Here is a 19179-nt window from a genome sequence, read left to right as displayed (position 1 = left end):
TGAATGATTAAATTAATATAATAATATAATAAACCTAACTTTTTGAATTATGAATAAAAGTTTATCCATATTAAACTTTAAACTTAGAATTTGACAAATATAGTACACAAAGAAAGCTAGTTTTTACATTTCCATCTAATTCAACATTAAAAAAATGCCATATCCCTGGAAACTTAACTTTTAAGCAGACTGTGATACAACCCTGTGTTTAATATTCTTTCTGATGCAATTTCTTCAACAATATCAACAACCAAGAGCATGAATTCAACTTTAACCTATTCTACAAGAAAAACAAGCTAAAATGAAATCAAATTCAAGATTATAAAAAATAACTTTTAATGCCACATAAACACTCTGTATTTTAAGGGTTATAGGACCTGATAGGACTACTCTGGGTAAAAGTTTGTCACAGGTGGTGTTATATACAGTGGTGTGAAAAAGTGTTTGCCCCCTTCCTGGTTTCTTATTTTTTTTGCATGTTTGTCACACTGAAATGTTTCAGATCATCAAACAAATTGAAATATTAGACAAAGATAACACAAGTAAACACAAAATGCAGTTTTTAAATGAAGGTTTTTACTATTAAGGGAAAAAAAATCCAAACCTACATGGCCCTGTGTGAAAAAGTGATTGCCCCCCTGGTAAAACATAAATCAACTGTGGTTTATCACATCTTTGGAAAGCTGAGTTCAATTTCTCTAGCCACACCCAGGCCTGATTACTGCCACACCTGTTCTCAATCAAGAAATCACTTAAATAGGACCTGCCTGACTAAGTGAAGTAGACCAAAAGATCCTCAAAAGCTAGACATCATGCTGCGATCCAAACAAATTTAAGAACGAATGAGAAACAGAGTAATTGAAATTTATCAGTCTGGAAAAGGTTATAAAGCCATTTCTAAAGCTTTGGGACTCCAGCGAACCACAGTGAGAGCCATTATCCACAAATGGCTAAAACATGGAACAGTGGTGAACCTTCCCAGGAGTGGCCGGCTGACCAAAATTACCCCAAGAGCGCAGCGACGACTCATCCAAGAGGTCAGAAAAAAACCCACAACAACATCCAAAGAACTGCAGGCTTCACTTGCCTCAGTTAAGGTCAGTGTTCATGACTCCACCATAAGAAAGAGACTGGGCAAAAATGGCCTGCATGGCAGAGTTCCAAGACGAAAACCACTGCTGAGCAAAAAGAACATAAAGGCTCGTCTCAGTTTTGCCAGAAAACATCTTGATGATCCCCAAGACTTTTGGGAAAATACTCTGTGGACTAACGAGACAAAAGTTGAACTTTTTGGAAGGTGTGTGTCCCATTACATCTGGCGTAAAAGTAACACAGCATTTCAGAAAAGGAACATCATACCAACAGTAAAATATGGTGGTGGTAGTGTGATGGTCTGGGGCTGTTTTGCTGCTTCAGGACCTGGAAGACTTGCTGTGGTAAATGGAACCATGAATTCTGCTGTCCACCAAAAAATCCTGAAGGAGAATGTCCGGCCATCTGTTCGTGACTTCAAGCTGAAGCGCACTTGGGTTCTGCAGCAGGACAATGATCCAAAACACACCAGCAAGTCCACCTCTGAATGGCTTAAGAAAAACAAAATGAAGACTTTGGAGTGGCCTAGTCAAAGTCCTGAGCTGAATCCGATTGAGATGTTGTGGCATGACCTTAAAAAAGCGGTTAAGGCTCAAAAACCCTCCAATGTGGCTGAATTACAACAATTCTGCAAAGATGAGTGGGCCAAAATTCCTCCACAGCGCTGTAAAAGACTCATTGCCAGTTATCGCAAACCCTTGATTGCAGTTGCTGCTAAGGGTGGCCCAACCAGTTATTAGGTTTAGGGGGCAATCACTTTTTCACACAGGGCCATGTAGGTTTGGATTTTTTTTTTCCCCTTAATAATAAAAACCTTCATTTAAAAACTGCATTTTGTGTTATCTTTCTCTAATATTTCAATTTGTTTGATGATCTGAAACATTTCAGTGTGACAAACATGCAAAAAAATAAGAAATCAGAAAGGGGGCAAACACTTTTTCACACCACTGTAACTGTGGTGAGCTATACTAATTTCACAATCTAAAAATTTAAGCAGCTGAAATAGGCACCATTCACAATGGCAAGAATATAAAACTAAAAGCAAAACTATTACAAGCCCTTAACTGTTTATGAACGCCAACAAGTTCCGGCTAGACTTACCTTAATCGGTATGTCTAGCCAAAATGTGTAGGCGGTTTTGTAAGAATAAAGAACATTTGCTTGTTACCTTGAGAGCTCGAGGTTTTAAACAATGTTTTACCCAAAGCACATCTAAAGAGTAAAGAAAACCATCATTGTCAACATTCAAACGGTACAACATATTGGGCTGCTAACAATGAAAGCAATTATCATGATCAGTCATTCAGCTGATGCTTTTCACAAGGCAATTAAAATACTGTACGGAACATTTGGACAACTTTAAGCACTGCACATTTCAAAAATGTCCAGAGATGCACAATTAAAAATCTAAATTATAACTTATATTTATATTCAATTATAAAGACTGCCGAGAATTAGACTTTTTGGAGCTCCCCCCCCACCTCTTCAGTGTCTACATCTAGGTACAGTATGTTAAGCACACAAGAGCAGAAATAGCCATGATAATTCTTTTGTGACCAAAATAGCAGCATCTTGTCAAAACGCATCTCCCCATGGCGACCACAGCTCACAAATTAAGAACAGGTCAGGAACTGCTTATTTAATGGTAAACCATCAGCTAGCCTTCTAGTGCGAGAAGGTTTCGTCCAACAATCAGCGTATTGCCATGTCACTTTTTACTTTTGTAAAATACAAGAAGCGTTTACTTTGCAGTCTCCATTGATTCTGTGCTCACTTCCAGTACCCATCACCACTACACCACTACAGCTGAGACATTTTAACACTGTTGGTAAAACATGAGGTCAACACAAAGTAGCCAGTCATTTAGGAAAAGAAACTGGTTGCAAAGCTAGGGAGGTCTAGAAACCTTGACCACGCTAGTAATTTTATTTCCCATGGCAATTTGATATCATATTTTCTCCTTAGCTACCAAATTAATCTTTAAAGGAGACTTAAGCTCCACTGGAAAAGTTCTGACCCTTATCAATGTAATCAGTGATAAGAGACTAGTGAAACAGTCATTCAGGGTACAAGGGAGACAACTACTAGTAATAAAAAATAAACTTAAGATTTGAATGAGTTAGGTTTTTTTTAAAAACAGTGTTTAACTATTTACTAATTTCAATGCAATACTAGAAAGCCTAGTAGTAAATAACTTTTTGGCGAGTCATTGCTAAAGCTGAATCTTTAAGATGATATTTAATACTTCACAGCAAAAAGCCTTTTAGGATGTCTTTGGAATACTTCGTATAATAGTGGGTACTTGGGAATATTTAAATTATAACGAAACGTGATCACCAAAATCCACCCATCAACTGGTAAGTGCAGAATCACAAAAAAACATGAAAATAATAAAAAAATAAAATACCACCACTACTGTCATATAAAAACTTGGAATTGCTACAATTAGCGATTTCTAAAATCAAACTTGAGTGTGCTGAAACAATTCCATACAAAACAACTTTTCACTCAATTTAGCAATCAACTAGCATCATTCCAAAGGAAGCAAGAATAAAAACCTTTTCCTTGATCTTACATCACAGAGAAATCCTTTCCTTAGGAATAACCGGGAAAACGCATTGTAACTCCCAATAAACTACAAGCTCCAACGGGCAGACCCAATAACGGTAGTGAAAACCTTCTTAAGAAAGCAGGCTGCAATCAACAAGCAAACCAGGTTTTAAAGCTTGAATGCAACAGCACTCCAGGGCTCTGGGGGAAACAACTTGCCTATTACAGTTTCAGAAGAATAAGCCACAATGCTTCGATGATTAAAGCCTGTTACACAAACATCTATTTAGACAGTAACTTCCAGTACTACCATAAAATAGTGGTTTCTTTAAAGACAGCATATTCATGGACAAGTAAACTCTGGAACGTACAAGTCCATCTGGAGGGTGAAGGCATACTAATTGTGGAACAGAGTGTACAATATACTAATATGCTGACAAAGGTGCCAACTAATTTTAGTTTCATATAATTTCGTGTATTTTTTTGGAATTAATGGTTGTTGAAGGAGAGAAAGCGACATTTCCTAAGAATCTACCTGTAGTCTGGTCACTGCCCAGAATCATTTACAAAAAAGAACAGGTTTGTACACATTCTTCTTTTATTGAGAAGACTTTACAATAGTTCAACATTCTTTCCTATTACATGCAGATGCTGCAATAAAATCTCTCAAATTAGACTTCCAGGTCTTGTAACCACTACTGAATATAAGGATTTTCTTATTTTGTTTTCCTAAATAAGAATCATGGCAATTGCAACAAAAACTGTAGTCCTGTATCAACCAAGATGTGGGAACTGCTCTACAAATTACATTTTTAAAATGATCTTCAGAATTACTGTACTGCTTCAACTGCTAAGGACATTAATTTTTGCTTTTGTGCAGAAAAGTAAGAAGCACTCATATACAATTATTTTGAATGAAACACACGCACAATGTTTCATTGATTCAGAACATTTACAATATTGTCTGAAGTCCCAAAAGATTTCTCTGCAACTATGTTAAATAGATCCATTTTGGTTATTCTAGGTTATCAGGTTGTCAAATGCATATGAATGTGTCATATAACATATACCTTTTTCAATGATAATGAGTGAAGTCTTCACACAATATATTTTATGAAACTGCCACACTACTACAATACGACAGTGGAACTGTCGGAAGCAAACAATTTGTATTTTTTGTTTAAACTTCCACTGCGATATGGGATAAGTCTTCCTACAAAACCAATTTCCTTGCTGCCAACTGCTGAATTCCTGTATATCTGAATGCAGTAATAAAAACGTAAAACTTCACAAGGGAAAATTGGTAACCGTGCAAATGAATATTGCACATTAAGTTGATTTTATAATGATTATATACAGATAGCAGACAGCAGTGATGCTGCATCATTTTTTGTAATTCACCAGCCTGGACTTCAGAGATTCATCTTTACTTTTATGATAACAAGCACATTACCCAGCTTCCTAGGATTCTGCTCTGGTCCCTCTAGCTATGATAGAATAAGGTATTTCAACCACAAAAGCACAACAGTCTCAATTGTAAAGAGTATGCTGCACTGTGAAACAAGCCATAAAACATAATCCATTCATTAAAAACAGTCACATGGCTTTTAGCTAGTACAATGCAACAACTGAGCATCAAACTGTCCAAAGAAATACATGGACTTGTAGCGCTCAATGCATGGATTCTAAAACCACTTAAGAGAACAGACATAGATCTGCAGTCTCCAAGTGGCGCTAATCGTGAGTTACGTGGTCTGTGGTAAGGTTATGCCTAGTTTATTGCTACAGTTTATGAAACAAAAAAGATCTTAAGAAACACACACTGTTGGATGTAATTTGTGGGTAAATGCTTATGGTCATGAATGGAAGCTGTATATTACTCCACAGACTGGAATTAGAAGAGTCGGAGGACAAAAATAAACATTAAATCAACATCATAAAACAAGAACAAATCCTCATCTTTGATGAAAAAGCCTCAGTTGACCCCCATAAACATTTTTTTATCCAATACAGAGGCCATGTCCAAAACAGATGACTTAAGTAAAGAGGCTCCTAAGAGTATCCTAAGGCTTTCAAAACCTCTGCAACATTACAACATTACCAAGAGAAGCAACATAATTGCCACCCAGCCTTTTTTCTCTTGAAAAATAGGGTTTTAGATTGTTATGAGAACTCTGCCGAGGAAAAACAATTTAGAAAAAAAGCACATCGAAAGACAAATCAAACTGGCAAAGAAGTAAAAGCTTTCAATGAGGAATTACTTAGCAGTAAGTGACCTCATAGGCTGAGGGAGATTTATACTAGTTATGCAATAAATAAAGCAAAGCTTTCAAGTTACACTTTAAATAAAAATGTATTATCCCATTCCTTAATAAAGGAGTTTATGGCCATGAATCAGACTACGAGTTCTCGTTCTAGAGTACATCCACAAAGGCTGAACAACAAACATCTAATTGAAACATCTATGAAAGGATGCACCACTGAACTGAAATCTGGAGAGCTCTCACATCACTGTGACAATGTATCTGTGGACCCTGCTCCAGATTGCTGACCCACTTATTGGGGAATTAAGCACTCCCTGTTGCATGATCCTATCTATGCTACACAGCTATTCCATCTGTTTCCCTTGCTGGTTTTCACAACAAGTCCCTAATTGGCTGTTTTATTTTAAAACGTGTCAATACAGTCCAGTAGCCATCAATGCAGACAAAAATGCAATCCTTGCAATTGCTTTCCTTTAGAAAAGTTTTAATGCATAAAGAGCTGGTTAACAGACAAAACTAAAAGTCACTCCTAATTACTGCTAAATCAATTCAGAAATCTTGACACCCCACCCCTGCCAAAGCTCGTACTCTGCTAGATTAAAAAAAAAGCCAGTGTAATAGTTAAGCGAAGCAAAAATGCATTTATCAGCACTAAATAGTACCCCGAATTCAAGATCACTAATTTCAGGTCTAATTTTTAAATTCATGAGTTCACAGGCCTTAAACATGTCTGGTCTGTTTTCTGGTACACTCTTCCAGATTGTGCTTCTTCTGTGTTCTATTTAATTTTGAAGTCTTCCTCTCATTCACGTAAAAGCATAAGGAAGGCGCTGAATTAAAAAAAAGTATAAGTAAAGATTTGTTTCTTAAAGCCACCCTAACACAACAGGTTGCAAGCTTGCAAATACAAAACATCACTGGATTCCTTTTCCTCGGTATAATGCAAAATACAATACTGTATTTTGCAGAAATTAACTTAACTCAAAGGGGTGAAAAAAATAAATATCTTGAGTTTGCTTTTTTCAGTAGATTCAACAGCTTCAAACATTTAGGACGTGCTCAGTTGGTTCCAGAGATTTAAGCATCTCTAGAAGAGTACTCAAAACTAGTTTCTCCAGAGAGAAACCATTGCATATTTTTTAAAAAAACAGAACATTGCAAATACATTTAATGAAGTACCAAAACAGCAGCTATAGTAGTTGTTCAAAACAACTGTAATATTATGTCATGATAATTATTCAGGATCAATTTTGCCAAAATTTATCTACAACCACCTACGATAAGGTTTTTCCGTTTCATGTTTTTAATCAATACCATTCTACCAACAACAGAAGCACGACAGACCCAATGACTTATCAGGTTTCTCAACATTCTTTACTTTGTTCTCACTTCTGCATACTAAAGACTCACATTTCTTACTGCAGAATTCTGAAGAAAACAAGAAATAGCAGGAAAATGGCTAAATATTGCTTCATTACCATAAACATCTGGAAAAAATCTAGTTATTCAAAATCTAAACCTAAAATCTAGAAAATCTAAATTTACTGCACGTAAATTTTAAAAACTATTAAGGGTTACCTGAAAAGTTGTCATTTTTTTAAAGAGCAGATTGAGTTTCTTGTTAATTGGATACAAGATTAATTATTCATACTTCATTATATCCTACAAACCCTTTGAACAAATTTTTAAAATCAAAAGTATGTTCACTCCAAGTTCTACCTAAGGCAGATAATATGGTTCAACAGCAGGAAGTGGCACACTTGTGGTGTACAAACAAAGGCAAGATACTGAATACTGTTTGTTTTGAGGCCCACAGCCAAAATCCAAATGAGATTGAATGAAAAATGAATAGTATTTCACTTAGAGTGGAAGCCTTAAATTAAAGTTTCTTTTACATTTTGTTGCAAGGTCAGCACCTACATGTGCAAAAGCCTGTCAATTTACTACACTGGGCAATCTCTCTAAAGTGCTGAGCCTATGTCAACATATGATGTGCTCATTACATCCTGCCACGGGGTAAGCTGATCGATTAGAGAAGGGCAATTAGTGAGCAAATCCGTCAATTCGTTCAAACCACCTCTCAGGAGGAAACCAAGCTTAAAGCTTTTTTTTTAAAGCCTTGCCTTTAGCTGTGCAGTGAGAGATTTAATCTTAAAGTTACATTACGAAGGAACATTAATCCATTCACTGCTAGCAACACTGCCACCATGCAAACTGAGTTTATCAGATCTCAGGAGCTACACAAGGCTGGGCCTAGTCTTTACAGGGATGGAAAACCTCCAGTGAAAAGCAGGTACTGCTTTAAGTGGAGCTCTTCCCTTTGGAATAGAATTTTCAAGCCAATTCCTAAGCGTTGTGGCAGGGCACATTAGCTGTCCTTTATACAAAATGCTAAACTGCAGTCCTGCATTGAAGACCGCGTGGTGTGTTTGCAAGAGTAGGGGTTTTAGTCCCAGAGTCATGGGTTTCTGACCTCCCTAATTTCCCCTGTAACTCAAGACAACTAATTTCACACTCGTCTGCTACAGAAGAAGAAAGCTGGAACAGTAGCCAGAATCTGAGGTTGTTTTTTTGAAGCGGATGAAAATGTACACAATAAATAGCACACTAATTATGCCAGCAATTATATTCTTAATCTGTGAACTAAAACAAATATATATTACAAATAACATTTAATTTAGACCATTCTCTGTGTTTCACATTTGCTTAATTGGGCAGTTGACACTTAGCATATGGATTCAAACATCTGCTTGAAGATTGGTTCAACTTAAGCTCAATGCACCATTAAGAAGTGAAAAGTGTAACATTTCACTTCTGATCCCAAATGCCATCAGTAAAAACTAAAGTACATCAAATTATAAACGTAAAATGTCAATAAGAAAATCCAAGTCATTGTAAAAGTATAAGGTAAACATCTTGTAAAAACAATTCTTGTACGTTTTACCTGACTATTCAATATTTAAAACTAAAAATTAAGAAAGAGTAAAGTTTTTTTTTACAAATGTAACATGTTGTATCATTACTAGACTGAAAAAGCTTTTGTTTTTGTTATAAAGCTGAACTTGGTTGCAAGCTTTGTTCATGAGTGTTTCTACAAATTCCTAAGTGCAAACATTCCCACTAGTGGATTAAAATCATCCATTAAAAAGAGCTGTGAAGGATTCTGAATGGGTCTCCTGAAGAAGTTTAATTTGAATGAATTCCAGGTTATGCTCCAGAGAGAGTTCATGACCAACTAGCTTAGCTCATAATGAATGGGTACAGATTCAGACAACTACAGAAGAGAAGCGTATACATAATGTTTAAAGGCGGCAATATCCTACCTGTATCGAGCACAACTTTATTTTCTTTTATATTTTCATGCATATGTTACATAATTTTAGATAAATTAAAGAAATATATATTTATAGTTATTTATTAGTGCAAATCAAAGGGCATTATTTGCCATCCATTTTCCTTAATATTTGGATCGATCATTGTCATTACCAGAAAATGTTAACTGATGCTGGTCCAAATAAAATGTTTGATTTTGCATGATGAAAATATAATAAAACCCCAACAGTGACACTCTGGGTAATGGACTATTTTTAAGGCATTGATTCAGCTTTACGTTCACATTGCCATCTACAAGTTAACAGTCACTAAGTGTAAAGGAAAGAAAGGACAGATTACAAGTACTGGAGCAGAGCAGGCCATCTGGGGTGCTGGGTTCAGTAGTGAAATAGGTCAGTCAATGGTATAAACAGCTTCGGCAATCACAGTTGCTCACAAGGAGCCAATAAAAGCACAAAAAGTACAAAATAATTTTATTTGATGGTCTATATTTAAACCAGTTTTGTTGTAGTACCTGGTCCACAACCTCAGTTGAAATATTCCTCTGAAACTAGAACAAAAGTTTTAACTATATAAACATTTATAAACCCAAACGCATGTATTGTCCAGATTTCTATAGTAATCTGGATTAATAAGCATGTCTTTTACAAACAATGGCTTTCTGCTTGGCAGGGAAGTTCCCCAACCACATTCTTAATGCCTTTGCATCCTGATGAGGTTTTTCCCTTTAGCACAGTATACTTTGTATGTGGGATGACTTTTGTCACCAAGGTTCAGCAATAAGCTTTACCTGATCGCTAACAGAGTGAATGCTCAGTAACAAAGCAAGCAAGTTTCCACTCTGGAAGTCCCCATGCTGCAGGTAGAAAAACTGAAAGGCCAATTAAATCAATATCTTGTCATCTGAGCACCACACTGTTTAGCAAAGAAAAAGTAATGATCACATTTTTCTTTCCCATTTAAAATGCCAAACCTTGCGAACAGCAAGGCCTTCAATGAATTGCTTAAGGGTTATTCTGTATTTTTAAAATCAGAGCAAAAAAATGAATTTGTGAGTAATATCTGTGTGATTAATTTTGCCTTCTACTACATCCATGCTACATAAGAAAACAAAGCAACAAAAATGAGATGACATCAGATTGCCCAATTTGGATTTCCATTTGCACTGGTCATTTTGCAACTCGCCTGACTATTTCTTCAAGGATGGCTGAGGATGAGAATTCGTATTTTTGCATACCTGCCAGAACTCACCCTATTTTTTGCAACCTAGCACTGAACAAATATGTTTCAATCTGCCACTAAATGAAAAGGGAATAGGTGGTAATATGAAAGTGCCACTAATGTGTTTGATTAATTGCCACAGCTTAGAATGTAAGCACTACTGCTCCAAAATATCTTCGCTTCCCACAGACCTGCTACAAACTGGATTGTTTTCACATTAAATGAAGACCTTGAATGCAAACAGTTGGGTCAGATTTCTCTTTCTTTCATGAAGATGTACCTTTGTAACAAAATCACACGGCACACATGGATCACAGTACTGTTTAAGAAAATAACACTGGTGAAGTATTTGTATGCATTTAGTTGTAAGTGGTGAGGATATAGAGTTATATACAGTTTGCAATACCTTATCAATTCATTTAAGATTGGGCTGAGTAGGAACTGCCACACCTGCTCAAAACTGGAGCTAGTTTGAAAAAGGGGGAAATTCTGTGAGGCTGAACTCAAGAGGTTCAGACTTTTGCTGCACTGGCACTCAAAGGTATTCTATATTCCAGACAATCCTATCCCTTTTCATCAAACCAAGACCTTGGAGACTGCTTTGTATTCATATAAAGCTGTGAACTTTAATTAGTGTTTCAAATAACCAGTGTATTAAATACAGTGTTATTAAAACATATTATCTGATAAAATAGTTGAGTGTGATCAGGACAGGACTGAGAAACTACGGTACTCTTCAGAAAAAGGCAGCATCCCAATGTATAGTACAAAATATACTGATTATTGGGAATGCATCTTAAACTTAATTTCAACCAATACGGACTCAATAATTAGATGGAAAAATATTTTTTTTCCCATCTTACTCATGTCTTAAACAGTTTATTGAATCCAAAACATCTCGCAAACTACATAAATATCATGAAGTTGATACCAGCATATTTTGTACATCAATTTTAAACATCAACTAGGCAATAATGAAAAGGTACTAAATGCAGAAGTGTAGATACAGGCTTCTGCAGAGATGCAGAACGAACACTGGTCAAGTACCTGTGTACCTCTTGTAGCATTTGTCATCATTAATAGCATAAATGCAATACGAAAACATTCACAGCACACTATCAATATTGAACCTCTTAGAACAAAAAAATAAGCATCTGACAACCACACCGCATTCTGTAATTCTCCCAAGGTGAAAATGTTCTGAAGTTGTTCTGCAGAAGCATAGATAATACAAAACCTATGTCTGTCAGCTAAACCTCGGATAACCAAGATAAAAATAAGTCACTGGACATTGCTACAGTGGCAATCGGCATATTTCCTCAAGTTAAAATATGCATTTTAGAATTGTGGGTTGAGGGGGTCTGGGTTTTGGCATATCTATCCATATACTGATTACACATTTGACAATCTGATGCAGTGCACGTTAACGATGTACCAAGAGATTTTTCTCCGTATTCTGTGTACATGAAGCCTTTAAGACGCTCAAAACAGTTCTAAAAATAACCATTAGGGAGGCAGCTTTCCTTCTCTACAAGGCCAAATGGTGTAGTGTTTTTTTTTATTTTAAAATGACTCTACCAAATTCACTTTTTTTTTTTACAAAATGCTTGATTTTTTGAAGAGTATACTGACTTTTAGAATTCATCTCCACAATTGCACTTTGGATAACTGGAGACCATAACATCTGCATCAATTTAGGATTTAAAAAATAAATGTTACTGAAATATGGTATTATCAATATTCCTTTTACTAGTACTAGTTTAAAATTACAATTATCATTGCCACGATCACTGGAAAAAGTAAAAAATACAATTGCAATAAACTTTACTTTATCACTTTAAAAAAGTTTATTTACTTGAAATATAAATCACATTCACTCAAGAACTAGGACACACTGAGCAGAAATTAGTTAAAATTAGTTTCTCCAGCCACAAATGGAAAAGGCATTTATTCATTTGGTTTATCCCACTGGTAAGTTTTTATGAAATACCACAAAGTCCTAGCAAATCTTGTTGACTGGGTCTACCCAAATTTAACTTAGAACTTTCCAATTACTTTAAGCAAAAAAAGGAAAGGTGGTATATTCTCTCTCATGGTTTCCTGAAGTCACTTTTCTCTACCACCACTTTAACATTTAGCTGAAACAGCCAATGCCTGGGAAGGTTAGGAGAGCAACTGCAGATTTTGAAAACTGGTGGCGGCAGCAAAAGAAAAGAAAATATCCTTTAAAAACATACGCAACCCCACTCTCCACATGCACACCGTCTCAATGGGAAATCAAAAAAGCTGTCTCATCACTTTTGGCATCATTCACGATCTTACTGCACAAATGAGACCTGAGAAGTTAAAACAATCGCCGATGCCACAGTACTCATCTGTTATTTACAGTTTCTCACCATCAACTTAGGCATTCAAGAAGTGAACTACTAATAACTGGTTTCAGTGCTGGATGTCACAATGCTTTACTCTGTACCATACTAGCAAGGCAACAGCTTTTTCAGACAGTATTTCAGCCTAAAACCTTTAAAATACTGGTATTTTATTGAAAACAATTACTCATGCCTCCCCTTCCAAAAAAAAAAACTTCTGCAAGCTTTTTACTGAAATACTTATTATACACATGCATAGAATACTTGGAATTACTCACATAACAGTATCCTTACACCACTCCACTTAAAAAATGAAACACAGTGATTTCCTGCACTGAAAATGGGAAACATCTCCAGACAAGGGGGATTTCATGTCCGATTCCTATTTTCTTTCCTATGTTTTCCACATTCGTGCAAGCAATGAAACAGCAACTTGGGATGAGAATTAAATTAAGTTGTGTCAGCAAACCTTGATGGATAGCCTAATGCTGCATCAGGGATTTACAGAAACCATCAGGCACATTCATGCAAAATAGTTTCATACTGCAGAACACTCTCCAATTGTTACATTAAGTATTTCTTTTAAATTACACAGCAACTTATTTTTTACTGACAATTGTTTTTTCTGACCAAATCAATGTCTTGTACATATATTAAAATACCAATGTTCAAATTAGGAGAGTAAATAAGACAAACAGATATGCTATGCTTAATACACACTGACTCATACTATAACAACACATCTTTACAAGCCCTTGATCTTGGTCTAGTTTAATTAGATTAAAAAACAAAAGCACTAAAACGTTTCAAACCAACTACTTAATTCTGGATAAAGTCAGATCAAGTTACACCCGACTACCTCCTCATACAATAACTGGTTAAAAGCAGTGATTAAAAAAGTCAACTTTCTAATGATGGCTCCATTTGACAGGTGTAGTCAAAAAAAAGTTAACCAATTCTTTAAGAAATACCCAGCAATCAATATTCTCTTTTCACTGGCATAGTACCCACCCATTACATATATGTTATTTTGAGAGCAATCTTAAGTTTGCGACTCTGGACAATGAGGAAAAAGTAAAAAGCGATGTGGACTTAAGCAGAAAAAGTTTATTCTAAAACCCTAAAAGAAGGATACCTGTGGTTGTTGCACCCGTTCATTCTCTGGACTGATTTCGAAAGCACAATGCCTGCCTCTTCAAGGTTAATTTCATTATCGTTTGCTGGAAACTTCTAGGAGTACTTAAGGGTTTTTTTTTCCTCTCACATTTGCCTTACTTACGACAAACTAAAATATGACCAGGTCTTGACTCTGTAGCTCTTCTTGCATATCTTAAAATTCAGAATGCCAAACACTCAGATACCTAGAAAAAAGGACTGGAAAAGACTAAAGCTACAGAATTCAGATCACTGATGAGCAACTGAAACTCAGTCCTTTGTGGAATAGAACATAGATTGTTTCACGTAGTCTCCTCAGTGGTATTTTTACAACTATTTGCAAAAAAAAATAACTTCCACTTCTTTCACAGATGCTTTGTATTACAAGAAAATTAAATCAAGCTGGACCACGTAAAAATACTGTAACACTACAAGGGAATCACAGCAGCTCTTACACTAAAGCTCAGCTGCTGCCTTTCAACTTTAAGCTGGCATGGCTAACAGAGCCAAATCTCAATCAAATATGAAAGTCTAGGAAATACCTTTCCAGAAGACGTTCTTGTAGGCAATGTATTACTGAACCATGCTAAATGGGCTCCACCAGCAAACTGAAGTGACACCACATTATTTATGTGGAGAGTGAGAAGGGAATGGGGGGTATCATTCCATAGGGGAAACTAAAGCATTTGTTTTCAGACACCCAGAAAAGCCCTTTACTCCAACTTCCCATCCTTTGTACTTCAGAGCAGCAACCTACAACAACTTCAAGGTCCTATCTTAGTGGTTCAAGAAAACAGAATAGCAACACACAAGTAAATACTTTAGTAGATTGAAATATTAGTTTACATAGTCTCTAAGCGATACATGATTTTGTAAATTTCAGATGTTGCTAAACTTTTTGGAACTTTAAAACAACTGTAAAAATGTTTATAAACAAATGTATCTTAAAAATTAACCTGAAATTTGAAAAGTAAAAAAGAAATCACAGGACTGCAAATGCAATTAATGATCTATACCCCAAGTTAACCTGGTGAACTGCATCAGCCTGATGTAGGAAGTCTCTGGGCAGTATGATGGATAATAATTCACTCATCTCTGCCTCTTTACTACTTTACCCATAAAAGGTTTTAAAGTTTTAAAAGCTCCTTGGTCTTAATACTTGAGTTGGATTATCATAAAACAAAACATAAGAAAGAAATGAGAAGAAATCCTTTGGTAGTAGCTAACTGGTCGAAGGAGCTCATCCAGCCAATTCTTAAAGGAAGCCAGGGTGTCAGCTTCAACAGAAAAATTAAATCACAATGCAAGCCGTCGCCTTAAAAAGTAGTGAGAGAATGCAAAGAGATGGATGCATTTACTATATAGTCAATTAAACCACTTTTAATTTCACACAGATGACAACACTAACTTTGTGACCTTCCAAGCTATGCTTTAGCATCTGACCTGATTTAGGGTATCCATGGCAAAGTGTGAATATATACGATTATCTTCATAAATGTAAATTACATGCTTTTGTTTTTTTCAATTTTACCAGTTTGGAGAAGACTGTGTAGATTATAAATCAAAGGTCCCATTTGCAAGCTCAGACAGAACCAGCATGTGAAAGCTTTGCAGGAGGATGAATACTTTTGCAAGGCACAGTAAGCAAATCAATATTATGACCACCCCCACACCTTCAGCACATCTCTTGTAATTCATATATGAATGTCATCTTCGTAATCACTGCCAGTTATTCATCTCACAAGAAATCTAAAGTGGTCTGATCAGGAATGTTAGTCAGCAAAACAGTTATCATAAATTCTGAAACCAAAATTTAAATAAATTCAGCAGATCATAAATTGCTCAGCTAACAAAAATGCTATAAGAATATGATATCGTTTCTGCCTTTTAAAAAAACAATAATAATTCACATCCTTAACTTGAATCCCTGGATAAAAATGCTTTTCTATAGGAGGGCTGAGATAAGGCATTGCACAAGTAAGCCTCGAGTTTAAATATACAAGGGCCATGAGGAATGTCTGATTTACGTTTAGGAAACCTAATGACAGACTTGAAAACAGAAGGTATCAAGGGATGCTGACTACCACCTGCGCTTTTGGTTAAAGACAATTAATAGGACACATGGTAACTATAACCAGCTGCAAACATGGTTCACAGATGTACAAGGACACTACTGATAATGATTAAAATTAAAATCAGGAAATACATGTCTTCCTTCAAAGGCATCTATATTTTAAAACCTTAGGATTTCTGAAATACAGTTGTTTATATTTTCTTTGCCATCCATTGTCTCAAGGTGTATGTGAAGATATCAAGGATCACACAAAATACAGGCAGCAAAAGTTGATTTCACTGGTGTGGACATACAAGCAAGAGCTGCAACAGAATAAGAGCCTGGAGAATTGAAACATCATGGGGGAAAAAATGGGAAAAAGACAAGTAAACTATTTTCTGTTTAACCTTAAGCCTGACAGTAAAACTAAGAGAACGATTCAAAGAACCAATAAAAAAAAAACCCACTAACACATAAACCCTACATTATACTCAATGTCTTGTCAGTTTTATTTAGAAACTCCGCTGCTGCTGGTAATTACCTACAGAGCTAAAGCAAAAAATAAAATGGAATACAGGAAAATATTTGACAAAACAGCCCTTGTGCAGGGTAAATGGTAAATCAGTATACATTTTAGAAAACTGGAAAATATTCTGAAGACCAAAGCACATGTTACGTTACTGTGACTTCAAATAGATATTTATTAGGAGGTTCTTAAAAACTGAAACAGGATTAATAAAAATTATGTTCTGTGATGAAATCTTCTCAGGAAGCCCTGTTTCTGTCTTAGGAAAGGATTAACCACTAAATCTGCCTGAACATAATGTTGGTTCATATGTGTTTATAATAAGCCAGCCAGCCAAGCCTCCCCACATGCATATTTCACAGATGCATTTTCCTTATCCAGTTTACCTATTCAAGCAGTTTATAAAGGATATAAGGACAGCATTTGGCTAATAGGCTAATAGGAAGAATGGGCCTTGGATGCATTTACTAAGAAGATTGTTGAAGAAATCCGGTTTAAGATGTTGATTGCAGTAGGGGGCCCCTTCTACTAAGCTGCCCAGTTAAGATTATATTTTAATTGCAGATTTTGTGATCAACGACGAACAACAAATCAATAAAAAAAAACATCCAAGGCCAGCTCATAATTTGGCCTGCCTCTTCAATATCGCGCCCCAGTCTTAACAGTCCTTACCTTGGTATTGTGACACACTTGGTATTGCAGTTCTGAGTGGTAATGGCCTTCTCCAGCTCATCCAACTGTCCTGTTTTCTTGAGCTTCTTCACCAAACTCTTCACAGCCTTCTCACACCACTTCTCCTCCTGCCCATTCTGCTCCCCCCCACCTGCACCTCCTGAGCCGCTGGCTGACTTCTTCCAGCCCAGCAAGCGCTTCACCACGGGCGGGGTGAAAGGCAGGATGGAGGACATGGTTCAGTATTCCCGAGAGGCAGACACACGTGCACCCAGAAAAGGTGAGCCTGCGCTCTCCCCGCCGGCCTTTTTTGGGAAACCTGTGCAGAGACAAAAGAAATCCAAGAGGCTGTGATGACAGATCCCAAAATCCGGGCTCAAAAGCTTATAAGTGCTCAGCTGTGTACACTGCTGTCCCTGTTTTTAATGAGATGGCATACAATATCAGACATAAAAAGAATCCGAACTTGAGATTAAAAGCTTCTAACATTTAGCTTCCTCTCTACCACTATAACTCCAAACAGTCAACACTGAGGTCTTTAGATAATTTAAGTCTTCCAAACCTCTAATTCTGAAATCAGCATTCTGGGTTTTCCTAGAACTCTTAACAGTGAGCTCAAAGACCACAGAACACTGTGAAAACAGGCCATTAGTTACTGATTTCCACCTTCTTACCCAGTAGGGGAAATACCATACAATGCACTAATGACTCCTTATTAATAAAACACAGGCATTTTCAGGGTGAAGGCCTGCAACAGAAAAATGCTGGGGTTTTTTTTGCTTGGCTGATTTGAGAAGTTGAAAAAAGTATAAATGCAGAAATAAGTACATACAAGCCAACATTAAGCGAATGCTTCATGCACTTATTATAAAGAAACTGTATAATACATGCCTTGTAAACATACACTGTTAGAACCTGCAAATAGAAAGACTCAAGTTGTTTAGAGTTTGTTATGCTAACTATATAACGGGTAGGCCTAATCATTAATAAAAATATAATACTGTAGATGTTCACATTAAGCACTCTTTTTCATATTAAGCTCATTCCCCCCTTGTGTAAACAATCCACAGACTTTTTTACCCAACATACTGTACTAGAGCATGATGTAAACCACAACATTCTAGCTGTTATGAAGAGTTTAGTACTTAACAGTCAGCAGAATGAAATATTGTACGAATGACAAGATTTGATGTCATGCAGACATCATCATGGACTCTTTTCAGCAACAATCATGGAACATGACAACTTAAAAGTGAGCACACCTTAACCAAAGATGTGAGAGACTCAAGCACATTAATTAAACAGCTGCTGTAATACTTGCTAATGGGCATCTATTTCTAGAACCCACCTTTAATTACTATTAATAGTTTGAAGGCAACAAATATTGATGATTATGGCGATATCAAAATTTTTCATTTCAGCAAAACAATCACTTCCAGTTCAGCAGTTTCTAAAGAGACCCCTGGAAGTGCTAGACTGGGAACAGTCACTTCATTTCAAATCCACACAAATCATTACAGAAGGGTTTACAATACTAGACAACAATTTTAGGAAAACCAACTATCTGAACTCGCATAAATTAATGGGCAACACTTTATAAGGGACAGATGACAACCCCCCACCACCACCACAAAAAAATCCAAATTGAGAATTTTAAATCGTTTCAAAAAAGATGCATCAAAATGTTTTCCAGCATTATAATGGGATTTCCACCTCTTTGCACATGCTGTAGTGTATACAGAAATGGTCATAAACGTGCTTTTAACTTTCACTATGGTTATTTCAAACACAGACTGAAATTAACGCTTTGCATTGCAGTTTTTTCTTCTGACGTGTGTAGTTAAAGTCTTTTTGCTGTCTACTTTAAGAGAGAGCAAGAATAATCCAGTACGTTAAGAGACTGCTATTTAAAGCCGAAAACCTTGTCACAAAAACGATTTCAGG

The 19179-nt window shown here is 36.2% G+C and overlaps 1 protein-coding gene across 4 annotated transcripts in view; it reads right to left on the bottom strand.

Moving 5' to 3' along the window:
- smad2 (SMAD family member 2) overlaps window positions 1-19179 on the bottom strand; it is a 35194-nt gene that overhangs the window by 14186 nt on the left and 1829 nt on the right. For all 4 annotated transcript variants that reach the window (XM_088910504.1, XM_088910505.1, XM_088910506.1 and 1 more), the window contains exon 2: window positions 17236-17554. In XM_088910504.1, the coding sequence (XP_088766630.1) occupies window positions 17236-17471 (236 nt within the window). In that variant the 5' untranslated portion in view covers window positions 17472-17554. The remainder of the gene's footprint in view (window positions 1-17235; window positions 17555-19179) is intronic.

The sequence above is a fragment of the Atractosteus spatula genome, chromosome 3, assembly GCF_055471065.1.
Source record: "Atractosteus spatula isolate fAtrSpa1 chromosome 3, fAtrSpa1.hap1, whole genome shotgun sequence".
In the NCBI taxonomy this organism is placed as follows: domain Eukaryota; kingdom Metazoa; phylum Chordata; class Actinopteri; order Semionotiformes; family Lepisosteidae; genus Atractosteus; species Atractosteus spatula.
Note: the sequence above shows the minus strand (reverse complement) of the source record. Positions and strands in the feature narration are given on the sequence as shown.